At 41.6% G+C, this 18,027-nt stretch overlaps 1 protein-coding gene across 2 annotated transcripts in view; it reads left to right on the top strand.

Moving 5' to 3' along the window:
• Positions 1 to 18,027, top strand: part of EGFLAM (EGF like, fibronectin type III and laminin G domains) — a 77,938-nt gene that overhangs the window by 25,660 nt on the left and 34,251 nt on the right. For both annotated transcript variants that reach the window (XM_040580291.1, XM_040580290.1), the window contains exons 5-9: positions 1,554 to 1,671; positions 1,936 to 2,071; positions 8,193 to 8,359; positions 16,767 to 16,882; positions 17,144 to 17,480. In XM_040580291.1, the coding sequence (XP_040436225.1) occupies positions 1,554 to 1,671; positions 1,936 to 2,071; positions 8,193 to 8,359; positions 16,767 to 16,882; positions 17,144 to 17,480 (874 nt within the window). The remainder of the gene's footprint in view (positions 1 to 1,553; positions 1,672 to 1,935; positions 2,072 to 8,192; positions 8,360 to 16,766; positions 16,883 to 17,143; positions 17,481 to 18,027) is intronic.

Here is an 18,027-nt window from a genome sequence, read left to right as displayed (position 1 = left end):
GGGGAGGAGGTGCTGGGTTTTCAGAACTGGCTTTTCAGATCACATTTTGAAAGATCTCAGTCACTTCAGCTACAAGACTGAAAGACTCAGATAAATCTTTCAGTGTGAGTGTCCTTGCTGTCTCTGTCTGGGCAGTTACTTTTCCAGCGTTGTTATCGTCTCTCTCAGATGAATTCAGATCATTCAAGCAGATCAGGGGTGAATGATGGAAAAACAGGGTAATGATCAGGTGGTGCATGTTAATAGGAAATGATGGAGCTCCAAAACCACAGCTAGAGAATTGACAGATGGCAGGGTGTTGCCAAAAATGTTGTAGTAATAACATAAGTTCCCTGAAGAATAGAGGGGGAGACTTTGTCCAAAATACTGTCGTAAGGAAATTTAGCAGTTAATAAAATTTAAGGATAGTTTACTGTTTTTCTGCAACTGGAAATGCAAATTTAAAGTCTGTTCCAGTGTGAAGAGAAAGGTGATCTCTGCATTTTCACATGCACTGTGAATAATGTTTTTAATATCAGAGAATGAAAAATAGAAGACAAATCCATGTAAAACATTTTTTTGTAAGTGCCTTTTTTCACACCAAAATGGTCTGTATTATAGAACCTGGTGTTTCTGTTTACTTGTATATGCTGTCAAAATTCATAAATCTGGATTTACATCTCTCTACAGATGGGCTGCAGGTAAAGAATACTGAATTTCTATACACACACGCACATGCTCCATTAAAGACTGGATATAAATGTCTGAAGCAGATTCATGCTATGTGCAGTAGCCCATGATAGAATGTAATTTTTTGGTGACATTTGCTAATTTCTTGGAGATTTGAGCAGGCTCCTCTAAACAGTATTCAGCAGCACAAGCTCTTCTTGTGTAGGTTAGCAGCGTCACCCTTACAGTAGTTGTCTGTGGGTTAATCTTTCTGTATTTATGGCTGAAGGACAAATACGGGAAATGCTGGGTTCAGGTCAGGGCTAATAGCTGGGCTAGGAAAGTTGTGAGAGGTGATGGGAATGGTCTCCGCTCTGTGAGAAATTAAAGATCATCAGTTCACACTGCATCAGCTTGCTTCGTTCTCAGGAGCTTCTGTGGTCTCTGGATTTAAAAGAAAAACAAAAGCAAAGAAACAAACAACAACAATAACAGCAACAACAACAACAAAACAAAACAACAACAACAAAAAAAAGCAAATGCACCAGACTGATATGGAGTGCCAGCAAGTGGCTCAAGGGAGGGAATAGTATGTGACTTTGACTTCACCAGGAAAAAAGCCGGACAGCGAATGCAAACAATCTGCAACCTTGTGAGTTATGCTGAGAAATAGGTCCAGGTCATCCCTGCGGATTCCCCCGGGGTGAAGCTGCAGCTTGAGAGGAAACACATGGTGCTGTTTGTGTTTGTTGCTTCTGCGCTGGGCTGGGCTGGGGACAGTCCTCCTAGGAGGCTACATGGAAAATGCCGTGTAAGATTCCCAAATCCCAGCTCACAGCAATGTTCTTAGTTGCATGGAAGAGCTTTCACAATGTTCTTGTCTTGTCTCCTCTTGACCCTGGTAGGAAGTTGTTATCGGTGATCTGAAGCCAGGCGTTCCACACCGTGTTAGTGTTGGAGCATATGGCTGGGCAGGGAAAGGACGACCCAGCATGCCCAGAGATGTGACAACCTTATCCCAAGGTAACACTCAGTATATGTCTTTCTGTGGCAAAACTGACAGGGCACACACCTGTAACACAGCACATCGCTTGCGCCTACATCTCTGTCGCATGCAGTATGGTAATATTTCACTGTTATTTTTCCACAAGTATGGGATTTTAGAGGGGCATCAGCTGAGGGGAGAAGCTTATGAGTTTGGTTCCCAAGTCTGTGGGTGCTAGGTTATTGTGTGTATTAGCTCGTCTACTTCTGTAATGCTGTTCCTTTGCGTTTCTTCTGGCTTAGATAAGTGCATGCCCCCTGCACCACCCTATCAGCCCCAGGTCGTGGTAGTTTCTGATTCAGAAGTTGCTTTGTCCTGGAAGCCCGGAGTGAGTGAAGGAAGTTCTCCCATCCAGTACTACACAGTGGAGTTTATCAGGCAAGTTTGCAGTGGAGTCTGTGCACTAGTTTATTTTTGGGTTTTGGGTTTTTTTTTACTTAAACTGTACTATTAAACTGCATATGGATTCTTCTCATGGTTTGTTTATTTACTGTGTATAGTACACTTAATTTTTCTCTCAATGTGTGTTGAATTGTCATAAAAATTTAAAGACAAAACCAGAAATAACCTGATTTATAAAATCATCAATAGGTTGTACCTTCTGATTGAAGAAAATAAGGTCTCATTTGATCTGTTCCCTCTGATAAAGGCCTGGGTGAATGAAGTTTGAAGTTTCTCCTGTCATCAGATGCTGTTGAGAAAAGCGTGTGTGGCAGAGTATTTCCCTTGAGCAGGAGTACCCTGGTCTGATATAGGAAATAATCTGAGAACTGCAAATCCAGTATGCTGGGCAGTGTTACCTGATGAAAGACTTTTGGGTCTTGAGCTTGCAGGACTCAGACTTGCTTTGTTATTCTAATGCTAATCAAGTTTACAGGAAATTCTGGCCTTTCAGTTTAGATTTTTCTAGGGTAGATGGGGTGTTGGTGGGGCTTTTTTTTCTTTTCTTATGTTGGACTCTCTGAAATTTGCAGTAATAAAACTGAACTGTGAAAAATTGCCCATCAGGTTGCTTTTATAAAAAGTGTATGAAGGGTCAGGAGGAGTTGATTATATCTGCATGCACAAACAAGTATTCATACCTGACTGTTCGTATGCTTGTATAAGCTAGTATGTGCTTAGAAATCTATTTATTTTCATTTGCTTGTGCCTGTATTTACCATTACAGTGAATGCAAAATTCAACCTTTGGAAGTTTAATCCTTTGGGTTGACACTTGATGACAGGTCTTAGTTCAGGTTCCTGGATAAGAAGAGAGAATTGCTTCTTTCACTACTCTGAGCTGTAAAGGTCAAAAAATCATTCTTCAGAAAAACACATCGATTTTTTTAAAAGGAACTGTTGTTGTTGAAACAGACAGAAGGAACAATTGGTTTTCGGTGCTCAAAGTGTGGTTTCAATGTAAAAGATACTGATGTAGAAAAGAATCTCAGTTACATGGAAGAAAAGAATCCCCTGGCTGAAAGCCTCCTTGTGAATTCACCCTGCACTTTGAATCAGCATGTCTCATACTTGGTGGGAAGCCATCCAACGTTCATTGCACCGGGAGGCAGGACATGAGGGCTGAAGATACGTTATGGCCATCATGTAAACTGTACTGTAGCATTACCGTGAAACTTCTCTATTTTTTGAACACAATCATTATCTGAGCCTTTCCCTCTTCTCCCCATCTCTTCTTGCTCATTTGCTTGGTCAGTGGGGAAGGGATTTTCTGGCAAAAACACTACTGTCACCTTTGTCCTTTTGCTGGAAAGTGGAGCCTGCAGGTTTATGTACAACCCCCTCATAGCATGAGGGGCTTGCTAATGGAAAAGGTGGGTACCATTGTCTCCATCTGATGCATTGAAAATGCACCCTTGAATGTTTTTGTTCAGCCAGGGAGTGGAAAGCTGCCTTCACTGTTTAAGTCAAAAGATGTGATTAATTGAAATTTCAGTGTTTCATGGGTTTCAGACTTTGAGAAGGAACTTGCTAACAGCACAATGTTTTGATTACATTGTTTAGTTTGCAGTTTAAAGCTAAACTGAAAGGTTTTTTGTTAATTTTGGGATTATAGTCTTTTAGACTTGGAATTTTGATTATATGTTTGCAGAAAGTTCAATGAGCCATGAGCCCTAATGGCAGTTAGAGGTGAAGATTTAAGTTTAAGCTTCATTGTCTTTGCTGCATATAGTTTTAACTACTGTAAAACATATTGACATGAGTTAAAGCTGTTACATTAAACCAATGTAAAACTGGAACAAAACAGTGCAAGTAAAATTTAGAATGTCAAAGAAATACAATATTATCGTGTGCTTTTGCAACATTAATTACTTTCTTATTCAAATGTGTAATTTCTCTTGGGTGCAGCACAAATGTCTAAAAACTATGACATTGTTTAAATAATTTCCATCCCCTTAGAGCTAACTTCTTGACTTTAACCCTAGAAAACCCATGGTAAGGACTAAGATTAGGAAAAAACCACTCTTTGCATGTGCTCAACTTGATACGGAGGTTTAAAACCTCATAAAAATTCAATACATTAATTGTTTGCCAGTACTAGAATCTAATCAGAATCAGAGCTAACCTTCACTCTGCTTCTGCTCGGGGTCTAAGTTTGGGCCTTATTTAGGCACTTGCTTGGGTTTCCCTTGGGACCTTTCGGTTCACTATAGGCAGTGGAAGGATGCAGGCCCTTTCAGATATAGGATGAGCTGGGCTAACTCAGGCTGAGATCTGCTGTTGACTATAAGGAGATGCTTAGGAAACCATAATCCCAACTTGTCTAAATGCTAAAAATCAGGAGGGCAAATGTAGGTCTCACTGTTCACTGCACAGTTCATAGGGAATGTGTAAAAGAACGTGTTACATCCAGAACAGCTGATGGTGTGTGTGGAAGCTTGCAGGATCAGTGTAAATAGTCTGTTGGTTTATGCTGGGAAATATTTTATGACAAACAACATTCTTATGAAAGCCTCCAAAGTGAGACCCTGGACTTAAACATACTAGTTTGGGTGTTTTTCCTAAAGGTACTATGAAAAATTAGTTCTCAAAAATGTCTTGGATATTTTCACCCAAATACTCCAAATACTCAAATCTTTAATCTGTCGGATGCCTACCCAATCTTCTAAACTTGGAAACTAACCTATCCACATTTTTGTAGTCAGCTAGCATCTACAGATGTGTTCCAGCAGTGTGTGCCCTAAAAAGATGAGGTCACTTCCTCTTCATCTCCTAGATACATAGATGAAGTCAACAACTTTCAATATTAATACTGACATAAAGGGAAAGTTTTTCAGTGTTTTGGTAGTAGCGTGAAACTTCAACTACAATGAACTGGGCAGGTTCTGCTGATAAAACTGGGGAGAAATATCAGTATGCAGATGTTAGGGTGGAACAGGTTCAGCATAGTGTTGTGGCCAGGTTTCTTGATTAGTTTGAAGCCTTGCCCCCCAAAAAGATATATCCCTAAATACGTTCTGTGTTGAATTATTTGTCCCTGGCACTACACTGAACTAGGCAATCGTATTTGCTTTTGTTTGTAAAAAACCTGAAACAACAGATCTGACCGGGGAGACACCCTCTGATGTCCAGCAAAAACACTTTTAATACTGTTTTCCTGATTAATGCATGAAACAGATTTATCTGCCTTAACATTTTCCTCGCTGTTTGTGAGCATTAAATCCTTGAAAAGGTAATTAATGAAGGAAGAGGAGTGGAAGATGTATAAATTAAAGGGGAAGTGTGCTTAACAATGTTAGACAGCATCAGGGGAATATTTAGCAAAAGAATGAGATTAGAAAATCATCTACTTTTCATTTTCTTAGAGTTGACCTGGCATGTTGATTGATATAGTTCATAGAAATAATCACACAAAATGTCACAATAAGGCTAATAATAATAATTACTAAAAATAATATCCTATAGTGCATTATTTTCTACGGTGAGTCTTCTCCGTAGTGAATAAGAATGTGTTGTACTTGTCACCATATTTATTATTTGTGGGAATATTTTTTACAAAAATTTGTAGAGATGAATTTGCCACTTGAGTACAAACAGCAGGAAAGAACAATCAAAAACTTTATCCAAATTGGATCACTAGCAGGTGCTTCACTCTGTTAAATAATTTCCAGATGATTTTAAGAGCAAGCTCAAGTGAGTATAAAATCGCTGTCCTCTGCATCAGAAAGGTTTCCTTTCTTAAGCTGAATCAGTCCCCAGATTACAATATAAAGCGATAATCCACATGTTTTGGGTATGTTTGGGGCAGAATTCTGCCTTTGGTTTATATACATCCAGTCCTATTGACTTTACCCATATGTTTATTATCTTAAAAATGTGGACTTTGTCACTGGGCAGATTATTACTGCATGGCATTGTACGTTGCAGATGTACAGCTGTAACTTCAAGAGCGGAAAATGCCCATGGAAGTTGTCTGGTTCCCTCATGCACAGATTCAATGTCTGGAGCCGCCCTGCGAGGGCAGAGACCTGTGCTGGGGAATGTAGCGCTGCAGAAAGATAGGAAAAGTGGTATCCAAATGAGCCCTTCTGGTGTAAAAGTTGACACAAGCTGAAATTTGATGCAGGAAAGGACCATGGAGAGAGTTTTAAGCCAACATTCCCAGTTCAGAAAACACAGGAGCTGGCTAGCCCTGGACACAGTCACCAGCTGAGGTTGTTGTGTTCCTCTCCCCATCTGTTCGCCATTTTTTCATCTTGTACCTATTTGTTCACACAGAGAATGTTCTGGAGAAGTAGCAAAGGTCAAGTGATATATCTTCCTCTGTCCCTCTCCTTCAGCTGCACATAGTTACTGGTTTGCAGACATTTCCTTCATTATTCACTTCTGCAGAAGGAAGTCTTGCGAGAGGGAGTCTGCGGAGGCGAAGGCCGGTCTGCAGTTTGTGTTACCTTCTACATCTATGTAGAGTGCAATACCTCCTTGGCGTCCCTCGGCCAGAGGTGTGTGTTTCCATTTGAGTGCAGACATGGGCAGGGTCTGTCGCAAAGAGACTGTGAGGCAGCTCTTGAGCTAGCAGGAATTCCTTGGACTGGAATTGGAGCCAGAAGGAGATGCGTACAGGAAAATTAAAAACATTACTAAGCAAGCATGTGGAAGGAAGCGATGTTAACGGCTTTCATTTGGAAAACACTATATATTTTCATTTTGGCCCAGGCATCAAACCTTGAAGAAGGGAAACAATGAAAGAGCAGCCAAAATAAATGCCCTCCTGTCTATGAGGAAGTGGTGGTGGAGGGTGGCTTAAGATGGTCTGTTCAGTTGTCATTTACATCTTGTGCATTTGTCTGATTTTACTTTTATTTTTAGCAAGGCAATGAAATGTTCACATCCTGTGTGCTGTTGTGCATGGGAGCCAGGCAGCTGGGAGCTGCTGCTTTGTCACTGCGCTTGCCCGGCTGGCACAAAGCAATGAAAGCTCAGTGATCGATAAATCTTGTATTGGCTGGTAAAAGAAAACATACATTAACTTTGGCATTTCCTTCCAGCTGTAAATAAACAAATGCAAGATGCCTGCCTTGTGCTATAATTTTCATTGGAAGACTGCTGGAGACATTTGCAGCTAGTCCTATGTAAACACTGGTAGATTAAGGGAGCACTTGGAGGTTATTTCCTGTAATAAATATCACAAGGACATCTCAGAAAAGGACACTGGAATAATTTTCTCTGAAAGTAATTTCTGTCCCTATTTTACTTTCATAGGCTTCAATTTGAATACTTTGGGTGGCCTAGACTTAACATTTACATTTTAATTTTGTTTGTGTTTATTTACTTTCTCATTCTGTTCTCTCTTTAGTAAGAAGACACCACTTCTAGAGGGAGTATAAATGGTGTGAAAGCATCAGAATACTCTCTGAAAGTATTTGAAGTAGCCCTCCCTTTTCCAGTGTCCCTCTGCATATGAACTTAAACATTTGAGACCAAACTTTTGTACTGATTTAAGATGGATTATAATGGCCCTTAGAGCAAGCATTTATTGGCAGCTGGCTTCCAGTATGAATCAGGAGTTAACCACACACATTGTCCAGAGGCAGACATGGAAATTTTGTGGCAAAATCCACATACGTAGGCCAGGTTCTCTGCATTATTGTTCTGTTTTGGGTTGTTTGGTTGTTTTTTTTTGGAGGGTGTTGGTTTTTTTTTGGTGTGTGAAATACTGCTTTATAGAGCCAAATAGGGGATTGAGAACTGCAAGTAATATACCTCCACTTGAGAACTGCAACCCCCAAATCCATGAAGACAGATAAACAGAACTTGATTATTCAAACCATCCTCTAAGCTACCTCTTTGGCTTTATAAGCAACATCTGAATATTGGTTTTGTATCACTGTATAATTTTGATATCACAGGCTTTGCAGCTTAGTAATGAATGATTTCAGTGATGATTTAATAGGCTTATATCTCATTTATTTTGTGTATTTCCCAGGATAATTTAGTGGCAATTAATTTATAAAGCCAACTTTAATTATTTATGATCTTGGCTTTGTTTGATCTTGAAGGCCAGACCTTGACAGCAATTGGACGGTAATAAGAGAGCAGATCCAGATGGAGTCCATGGTTCTCAAAGGACTTGTCCCAAACACCAAGTATCAGTTTGCCGTCCGAGCAACAAACTCCTATGGATCCAGCCCTGCCAGTGCCCCAAGTGACGTCATCCGAATGTTCAGTGAGTAGAACCACCTTTTTGTAGTTAAAACTGTATAAAAATAAAATGTATCTGTAAATAAAGTGTATCTGTGGTAGCCCATGGAGGGCTACTGGTGGGAAGCGTCACTCTCCAAGCACAGGCACCCCCAGTCTGACATCCCTGCATCCTGTCCATAGAGCTTGCAGCATCCTGTGAAAGTCAAGCCACAATCAAAGATTTGAAAAGCACTAGGGAGAAGTGCTCTCATGCCATTTCTCTGCTCTGGAGGTCATTGCCAGATATTTTTGGATCACTACTTACTGACTTTTGTGCTAGTTTCATGCAGAACTGATAAGTGAATATCATGGGGAGAAATGAGAGAGATGAGTCTATTGTTCATATTTTTTTTTTCTGTTCTTTGAATCTAAACCTTATGTATTACATTTATAATTTAAACAACTGGCGAAGACCAAAGCAATTCTATACTGTTTTCTGAGGAGTAAGGCTCTTACAACTATTAAGCACAATCGTAGAAATGATGATATGAAGAAGTGAGAATATCTTTTTGATCAAAAAACTGCATAGCAAAAAATTTATGTGAAAATGCATTCGAACATACTTGAATAATCACAGCTTGTTGACTATTATAGTGTACGTTTGTACAGCAATGTAGGCCATGCACGCTGCAATAAGGGACAGGTCCTGTGCACATCTGCCGATGGCCTTCCTTGGGATATAATCCTCTGTCAGTGCTAGAGTCTCTGTGGGCTGACTTGGAGGTGCTATCGCTCCTCATCACCCCCAGAGTCATAGCTGTATGTGAGGATCCCAACCGAGCCGACACAGAGCACATGTGAAATTGTACAAATCACATCTGTTGCCACTGAGTCGATGCAGGAGGCAGAGCCAGGGCTGGCAGGGTATGGGGACTAACTGAGCTATATCCTTAATGTGCCAAACTTCTTACTGTGTTTAAAGGGTTTCAGTACTTTTAAGTTCCAGTTCTGGAGTCATTTATAGGGGACAGAATACCACACGAGAAGATACCTGGATATAATTTTAGCAGAATAATGAACTGTAAAAAAGAGCAAAAAACCTGTTTTATTTCCTTTTCTCATCTGCATGCTCCACTGCAAATAATCTTTAATTAACTGGTAGAAAATGAGCAGCTGGTATTCAGGTAGGATTGTGCACTCTGCAAGAAGAATTTGCAAGCAGTGGAAACATGGACCACCTCCTTAGTGATCCACTAATCTAACCTGCTAAGGAGTTATTTCTAAATTGCCTCCCTGTCTTGGAATCCCTTGTTTTCATTGACTGTTATGTCGTGGTTTCCATTCTTGTTTCCCTTTTGTCATAAATCCCTTGAACAGTTTCCAGGAAGTTTGTTATGACTGCTGAACCTGTAAGTTTTAACTTCTGAACCAAATGCTTTTGAAAAAGATTGAGGTGCCACATACTCTGGGGTTCCTTGGCCCCTGGATCCTCAAGACTCGGCTCCTGCTCCCTCAGGCTTACTTGTGTGCTCCTCACTGTCCAGTTTATCTTTGGATATGAGTGGCTGCATTCTTTGGTCAGAAAAGATGAAGTGTTTACCACTGTTAATAAGGATGGAGTAGTCTTCATGCTGCACTTATTGCTGCAGTACTCTAGGAAAGGCACTTGATCTTTGGAAACTGCCTGTTCTGCGGAGACCTGTTGAGATGGCTCTGAACCATGGTTTTTTGTCAGTAGAGCTTGGAATCAAATTCACACCCAGTGTATGTAAGTGCTGATTTCTGGAGAGATGCGTAGGGGGCATGAGCTTGATTCTCTGTGCCTGAATAGTGAACGTATTATGCTTGTTGCACTGCTCTCTGAATAGGCTCAAAACCCCTGTGCTGGTCCATGGTAGGCACATGGGTGCAGCTGTGACTGAGAGCCTGGTCCCCCTGCACCAAGGAGCTGGCAGTGCTTGGTGGAAACCCTCCATGAGTGGACAGAGCTCCGCCAGCTTGGGGCCACGTCACGCCTGTGATGTGCTCCAGCCCTGCACCAAGTCACTTGAGCTTTGTGCTACTGGGGCAGGCTCTGGGCCCTCTGGCAAATGCAAATGTGGTTCCTTTGCCAGTCTGCTCTTGGTTTCCAGGATGGATTTTGTAAATAGGCTTAAAGGCTGCAGTAGCCACTATGCATGGAAGCCTGTGTTATCCCGCAGCTACCTGTCTTCACAATCACCTTTTTGCAGAGCAATGAGTGATGTTCAAAGGTGACAGAGGATGCATGCCTTTAGAAGTAAGTTCTGCAGCTTTCTAGAAGCAAGAGTGTAACTGAGTACAGCAGCTCTCACTTGGCTTTGCTTGCAATGTCTGTCTAACAAACTGGGTTTGAGGTTAACCAAATACAGAAGCACATTGTGCTACTAAAAGCCAAACTTCGGTTGTGAAAAAATGTTCTTGATTGAAGTTGTGCGTAGCCTGAAGATTTATTTTTCCCCAAAACACTAAAAAACCCTGAAGAGTGATTTAAATCATTGACCAGATTCATGTAACGAACAAATGCATGCTATGCTCAAGTAAAACTCACTCCCAGTTCACATGATGTATCTGCTGGTGCCTCCCCCCTTCTAATAGCCAGGAGTTACCTTCTTTGGCCCAGTTAAGCATTCACTTCAGTTGCTCAGGTGTAGATATTTGGTGGATTTAAGGATCTCTAGGTCCTGTGGTTTTCAGCTGTCACGGCAGGAGGGCATGCACTTCTCAGGCATCTCCCAGACACCTGACAGTCCTCTGGGGATGTCACAAGTACCGTAATGCATCTCATGTGGCACCAGATGCCCAGCTCTTTCAAAGTGTCAGCAGACACCTTTTACCCACCTATTGTTGCTGGAAGAGTTTCATGACAGTTGGCATGAAACTGAAGCATCTTTGCTCTTCAGGGTGCACATCACAGGAATTACTGTCTTCATTATTACCACAGTTCCTCCTCCCATGTAAACAGCGAAGCATGCCACAGATATTTGATGCTATTTTCTGACTGACTGTGTATTCCTCAGAAATACCTGAAATATCTTAGGAAGCTGGCAGAGTTCATACAGTATCTGCCTCCTTACATTTAGCCCACATAGTGCTGGCACTAAGGTCCCTAGTGTGTTTGGCTTTTAAAAATTTGCAGCTTTATGCTTGTGTATCCTGGGATTTTATGCTTATTTTAAAATCATGTTTTTCTGATGCTTGTTTTAACTGAAGAACAAATTCCCAGTGTTACCTCTGATGCAGTGGACCTTCTAGGCAGGCTGAGACAGAGATGAATCCTGCAGACACAGTCCATGCTACTTGGGGATGTTTTCTGCTGGGGTTTATCTCATTCTCACATGTAATTGTCTCATTTTGGTTTTAAAAGGTGGCTGGCTTTGCAGTACTCCTGACTGCATTGTTTCATGTCAGCATAAGAAACGGTTGTCTTTGTTTGCTAAAATGTTCTTCTGAAGGGTGGCTGACAGTATCACCTAATGTGACAGACCTCCCAAGGTCTTTGCAAATAGAACATGTGGCCTTGATTATAAGCAGTTACACCCTTAACTAGTAAAAAATGCATGCTTGGTTTTTGTTACATTGCTCCATTTTCAGGGAGGAAAGAGAAGGCAAGTCTCCCCAAGGGTTCTGATCTATTTGGTTTCTTTTTTTTTTTTTTTCTCCTAAAGGGAAATGATGTAATAAATCAATTTTTGTTGCCTTTCTTAATAAAAAATGCAGATTATGGATATTTCACTTACGTGGTTGTTGGGTTTTTGCTCTATCAAATTTTTCAATGTGTCATGCACAATTTACTTGAAAACAAAAGATTGTACATATCCAGTTTAGCAACAACAAAATAAACTATCCCAACAAATCAAACAAACAAAGTGTCATCACCTGCATTGCTTAAATATCCTTTGTCTCCTGGGGAAACAGATGGGGTTTGCACTGTGCCTGGAAGGTCACCAGCCTTGGGCTTTGCCAGACCAACAGAGGAAGCGTCTCCTGTTAAAAATACCCTCCTGCTTGTCTCCACAGCAAATGTGACAAGAGTGGCTGCTTAATCGGGGTAGATCCCTTCCCCTGGTCCTGGCTGTCACCAGCAGACTCATACTGAGCAAGGCATTGGTGCAGGTGCTGAAATACTCTGCATGGTGCTTGCATGTGTCAGCTGAGGCTCAGGCACAGGAAAAGGGCAGTCCCTCGGGCCCAAACCTTGATGTGAATGATGGTGATGTGTCCTGGAGACAGCAAATAGAGGCTTTCCACAGAACTGCTCCCCACAGATCTCCAAAGGCTTTACAAAGTCAGCGTTTGTATTTTTAGGGACGGGGACAAAAAGCAAGAGACGGGCCAAGCGATATGCAGTGCCTCACTGTGAGTCACTGACAAGAATAAAACTAGATTAAATGCCCCTGATGTATTTTGGTTGTAGACCTGTGAGGGGTTCTGAATGAAGGTGATCAGTCTTTTAACACTTCCGTTCAATCTCCCTGCACTGCAGTGCCTGGTGGTCTACTTCCTACACCCTCCTGTGCCTCCTGATCAGTATGCTGGGGGCCACCTGATCAGCAAAGCAAAAGTTTGTGTGGCTTTGTGTTTGTTTTGAGAAAGATTTCTTTGGTATAACTAAATCCCTGACCATTTGGAAAGAAGCTGTCTAAAGTTCGCGACCCCCCACAGGTTTTCCGACTAATTGTAAGACAGGATTATAGGACCTGGTAGAGTGTCTTAAACAGGCTTCATCTCCGTGTACACCAAAATACTGATTTAATGAAATATAGCATGCTTATAATCTCTGTAGTCATTATTTTGGTATTTGCAGAGTACCACTTTGCTTTATTGTCCCTGATTTGCCACCCATTATGAGATGAGCTCTCCACCAAAACAGCACACCAAAACCACACAGTGTTGTTTGTTGCTCTCCACCAAAACAACACAGCTTTTAATGAGCTTGTGTGTGGGTTTCTTTAAAAGTCCTGTTATCTTCTCTACTTTCTCTTTGTTTTGCAGTTTTATTGCATCATGTCGCATGTGACTATCATGTCATATCCCGTAAGCAAACACCAAATGTAGGGAAGAGCAAGGCAACTGAGAAGCCAGCAGGCTGTTAGATGATCTCGTCATTTGTGCATTTGTGTGTGTACTCACTGCTATAAATTCGGGTGTAGTTAGCAGAGAGTACATCTCCATGACTTCATTGCTACCAGGTGCATTATGTGTTACCAAAACTGCTCACAGATCAGCAGGTAGAGTAATGTAGCATGTGCTGGCTGAAACTCAGATGGAGCCAGGAAGGAACAAAATGGTGATCTGTGGCCGTGCTGGAGACCTCTGGATATTAGGAAGTTACACTTCTACTGGGAAGGTCTTTGAAGAAGGGTCTCAGCGCAGTCATTTCTACCAGCCACAATAAGCCATACTTTATTGGTCTGCAACCAAATATTCCCTGGTTTAAAATAGCAGGTACTTTTCTTCCTCTAAGGTCTTCTGTTGCAAAAGCATGGAACATTTTGGTTTGCCAGATGAAAGAGGCACATATTCTGCTTGGGGAACTGCCTCTCTCCTAGTCTCGTTGCATGCTGGTGGCTATTGATGTAGTTTAGTGATAACTCTACTCCAGTCAGGAGTTACACCTCTGTAAAATTGGCATGGCATTAAAATCATGTCTATACATGTAAGAAAGCGTATGTATCTGAATGGGAATCCAAGACCCAGTATTTCCTATGTGTGAATATAAAGATACTTCATTCTCTGTATGGCTTAATTCCTGTCATCCTTATTGAACCTAAACCGAATTAAGCCAATAGAAAGTTTGCTTGAGAAGAGAAAAGGTGTGGTAGAATTTGAACTACAGCAGACACTTATTTTCTAGCTTGTGACTTCTAAATTAGAAGATGGAGTTTGTGTATCACAGGTTGTTTGTATACAGATTAGATTGTTTTCCCTGACACATGATTGCTATTTTTTCTTTCTTTTTCCTAACTTATCTTTATGGCTTCTGTTACTCTTAGGTAAATCACAGTTTCATCCGTTAGAAGAACTGAACTAGTTCTGAAATAGTTTCAGACACACAATATAAAGGCAATAAATAATATTGCAAACCTGACTTAAAAGCAACAGTATTCCAGTAAACTGAAGGTTACTGCATCTCCTGGGAAGCTGAGTTAGTGCTGGGCTCTACTTTGTTCACTTAATTTCTGTAAAACTGGAAGTCATATGTATAATGCTTATGTTTGAAGTTTTGCACAGTTACATTCGTTAGTAGAAATTCATGTCTTATAAAATCACTGTTGTCAAAGAATAAGATTTTATTGCAGTGATGGATGTAAGAGGTCAACCTTGCAGCTGAACTAGGTGATCATTTTAGGTCCCTTCCAACTGAACTATTCTATTCTAGTCTAGTCTAGTCTAGTCCAGTCTATTCTGTTCTATTCTATGCTATGCTATGCTATTCTACTCTATTTTATTCTTCCTACCTTTCTACCTGGAGTAAATTCATCCTTTTGTGGTGATTAACCTGAGTGACTATACAAGTGAATACTAGGAGTAAAAGGTTTTGCCCACCTTTTGATAATACCTATTGTTTTCCATGTGATGGAATTTATTCTGATGAATGCAGGATTGGGACCAGTCCGTAAATGTGCAGTTGGTTTCTCCAAGAATAATCCTTTGCCTGTGTAATCACAACTAGCAGAAATAATCTGGATGTAGTTTGTCTGGTTGGCCTCATCTCATTACCAGCTGTAAAGCTATCGGTGCTCTGCTTAGCTCAGTTGGTAGGACTCCGTGCTTGATACTTCTGTTTAATATACAGTTAAATTGTATTATTTACAGATCATTAAGTATACGTGTTAGAGGGGAAAGGCTTGTACACATTCTCTCCCAGTCTAGCATGCTGTTTTTGTTGCAGCTGTGTACGCCTCATTACCTCTACCATTTACCTCTTATTTTTCTGTATGCTGATGTCATATGTAAAGCCTGTTCATAGGCAACTCCCACAGAACATACGGTGGGTAGCCAGTTAGCCAGCCAGGCATGCATTCGTGTCTGGTGCACGTATGCATGGTTTCATAACTGTCTGCCAGGATTTCTGGGTTGCAGTCCCAGCAAAGGAGGAGATAGTACAAAAAGATCTAGGCAAGTGCTCTCCTGCCTGAATCAGATCAGTGAGATATTTTTCCTTTATTCTCCACCGAGGTGGGAGATCCTGACCCCAGTTAGACTGGTTCAAACGCCTGATATAGCACTGCGCCCACACTGCTCCCTTTGAAACTCTGCTGAGTCTCGTTAGCTTTCGATGCCTCTGTTGGGTAGTTCAGTGGTGGCAGTGAAGCTCTCACAACCATCAAGCAGCATTTCCTGGGCTGTCAGGTCTCCTTTCTGCAGACAGCCACTGACTAGCAAGTCTTTGCATCTCTGCATGTTGCTGTGTGAAGGACCTGATAACTTACTAGGAAATACGTGCAGCTTGTGGCTGCCAAAATATGGTCAGCTCACACAGAGGCTGTGTAAAGTAAGGGTTACCTGTGCTTTTTTTAAGTGATCACAAAATATTTTATGGAAAAGGCAAATGGGAGAAGTCAGTTGTTTTAATGATTATCTAATGACTGTCTATTCTTAACCTTGCTGAAGTGACAAGTAATGATAGTGATGCAGTTACCTGTATTATCTTTCTTCATGACTTCTGGTAAATTTTAATAACTAAAAAGCATAATCCATAGTTCAAGAAGAATTTGCTATGTACAGTGGAGAAAACACAGATATTTTCTGCGAGGACCCTCTTACCATCTAAACTGTCTGTTCCCAGCCCAGAGTCCTTCACTGCGCGGTTCAGCACTCCAGGGAGAGGCAGAAGCAGATTCTGCACATGAAAAAAAAGTTATGTTTGTGCATGTGTCTTTTTTTTTTTTTAAGTGCTAAATTGCGTTTTAAAAGAAAGCCTAAAAATACACTTAGGATGCTAATTTCAGGAGCATTGCAGCCAGTCATAAGCAGAGTGTGCCAGAAGAGCCCGACCTGGATGCATTTTGTCTGCTCTGCCAGATATTTAGTGGCCAGTAGGGCAAGTATGGGACTGTATTATTTATAAAAGGGAACCAATTCAGTTATTAAAATGTTGTCCACACCAAAAAAGTTGAGAGCTGTTGTCCTGGAAGAATCATGGATAAAAGTCAGTTTGCAGTGGGAGAGCTGAGCTTTGCCTGCTTGGTTTGTTTAGTCACTTATAAGTGACTAAATGAAGGTCTTCACTTTGTTTTAAATTACGTGTGTATCACTTGGACAGCGTCTCCCATCTCCAGGCTGACACTTGCATCGTCTGTACAGTATGAACATTAACACCACTTCAGATTTCATTGTGGTGAATCAGGGGGTGGTAAAGACCTAAGTTGCTGTGTGTAGCAAGAAAAAAAATAAATGAAGTGAATATGCCAGTTGTGTCTTTTTAGGCTCTGAGGAGTTAGGAAGTGGAAGCTATGGGCATCAGTATATCACGGACACAGTGACTGGTGATGATGATGGATTTGATATTGATGACTCAGACTACGACATTTACATAGAGGAGGTAAATTTCAAGATTTCACTTTGGCATTTCTTTTTTCTTTATAGTTTTGATATTTTAAAGTGTCCGTTCTTGTCAGGAAGTTTAGTATCTGATATTGTGTGCTTAGATGTAATGATGTGGTTGTCTCTTTTTCTTTGGTGAGAATGCGTTGCCTTGGATCTGTATCTTAGAAGGTATTCATTTCATTTCCATAGCTTTAGGTTTTACCTAACATTTCCACTTTAGGTTTTACTGGGTTTTTGTTTCTGTATTTTCTTCCAGCTCAGACCGCTTCCTGCTATTAAAGGAGGCAACAGAAAATTTCTGGTTGAAACTAAGGTCCCACCAGGGTCTAGTTCCAGGCTCCTGTCACGGGTCCTTACAACAACTTCTGAGCCCACTACTTCCACTCCCACCACCACACGACCTTCAACTACACCGAGGGCAACTACAGCTCGGGCAGCAAGGCGGGGCAGCGTGTCTTCTGCCGCACGCTTCTTTGATCTTTCCTGCGATGAGACCATCTGTTCTGCAGACAGCTTTTGCATCAACGACTATGACCGTGGTGGCTCACGCTGCCACTGCAACTTAGGAAAAGGAGGAGAGACATGTACAGAAGGTAGGTTTCTGTGTGCCCACTGCTGCTGGCTTCTCTTTGCCTGGGGCAAGGAGTGGCTGTGCAATGAACTGACCAAAGTGCACTTCGGGAATAGCCAGCTGGGCTTAATGGACCCCTAAGGACAGCAACACAGCAGATTCTACATCCCAGTTCAGACATCAGCCCCTTTGCTTCTCTTTCCTCAGCTGGGCATGAAGGAGTCATTCTTTAATAAAGCTGAATGCAGATCCCATGTGAAAGTGCACAGGGGAGGTTAATTCTCCTTCCACCACCTAGGAGTGGGTTGGTGATGGAGACAGGTGTGTTGGTAGGCACCCAGGCCTGGCAGAGTCCAGCCATAGCATCCACATCCTCCAGCAAGGATATTCAACCCCTCTTTGACCCTTACCTTTTGCCTGCAGCTGAAGCCCTGAATCACCCGCATTCCCAGTGTGGTCCATTGGATGATGCTGATCCTGCAGCAGGGATGTGCGACAGAGCCCTCACAGTAAAACCATCTCCAGAGGAGGCTTTTCCCCATGGTCTGCAGGGCAGAAGTTCTGGAGTT

Source organism: Falco naumanni, chromosome Z, assembly GCF_017639655.2.
Source record: "Falco naumanni isolate bFalNau1 chromosome Z, bFalNau1.pat, whole genome shotgun sequence".
NCBI lineage: Eukaryota > Metazoa > Chordata > Aves > Falconiformes > Falconidae > Falco > Falco naumanni.
Note: the sequence above shows the minus strand (reverse complement) of the source record. Positions and strands in the feature narration are given on the sequence as shown.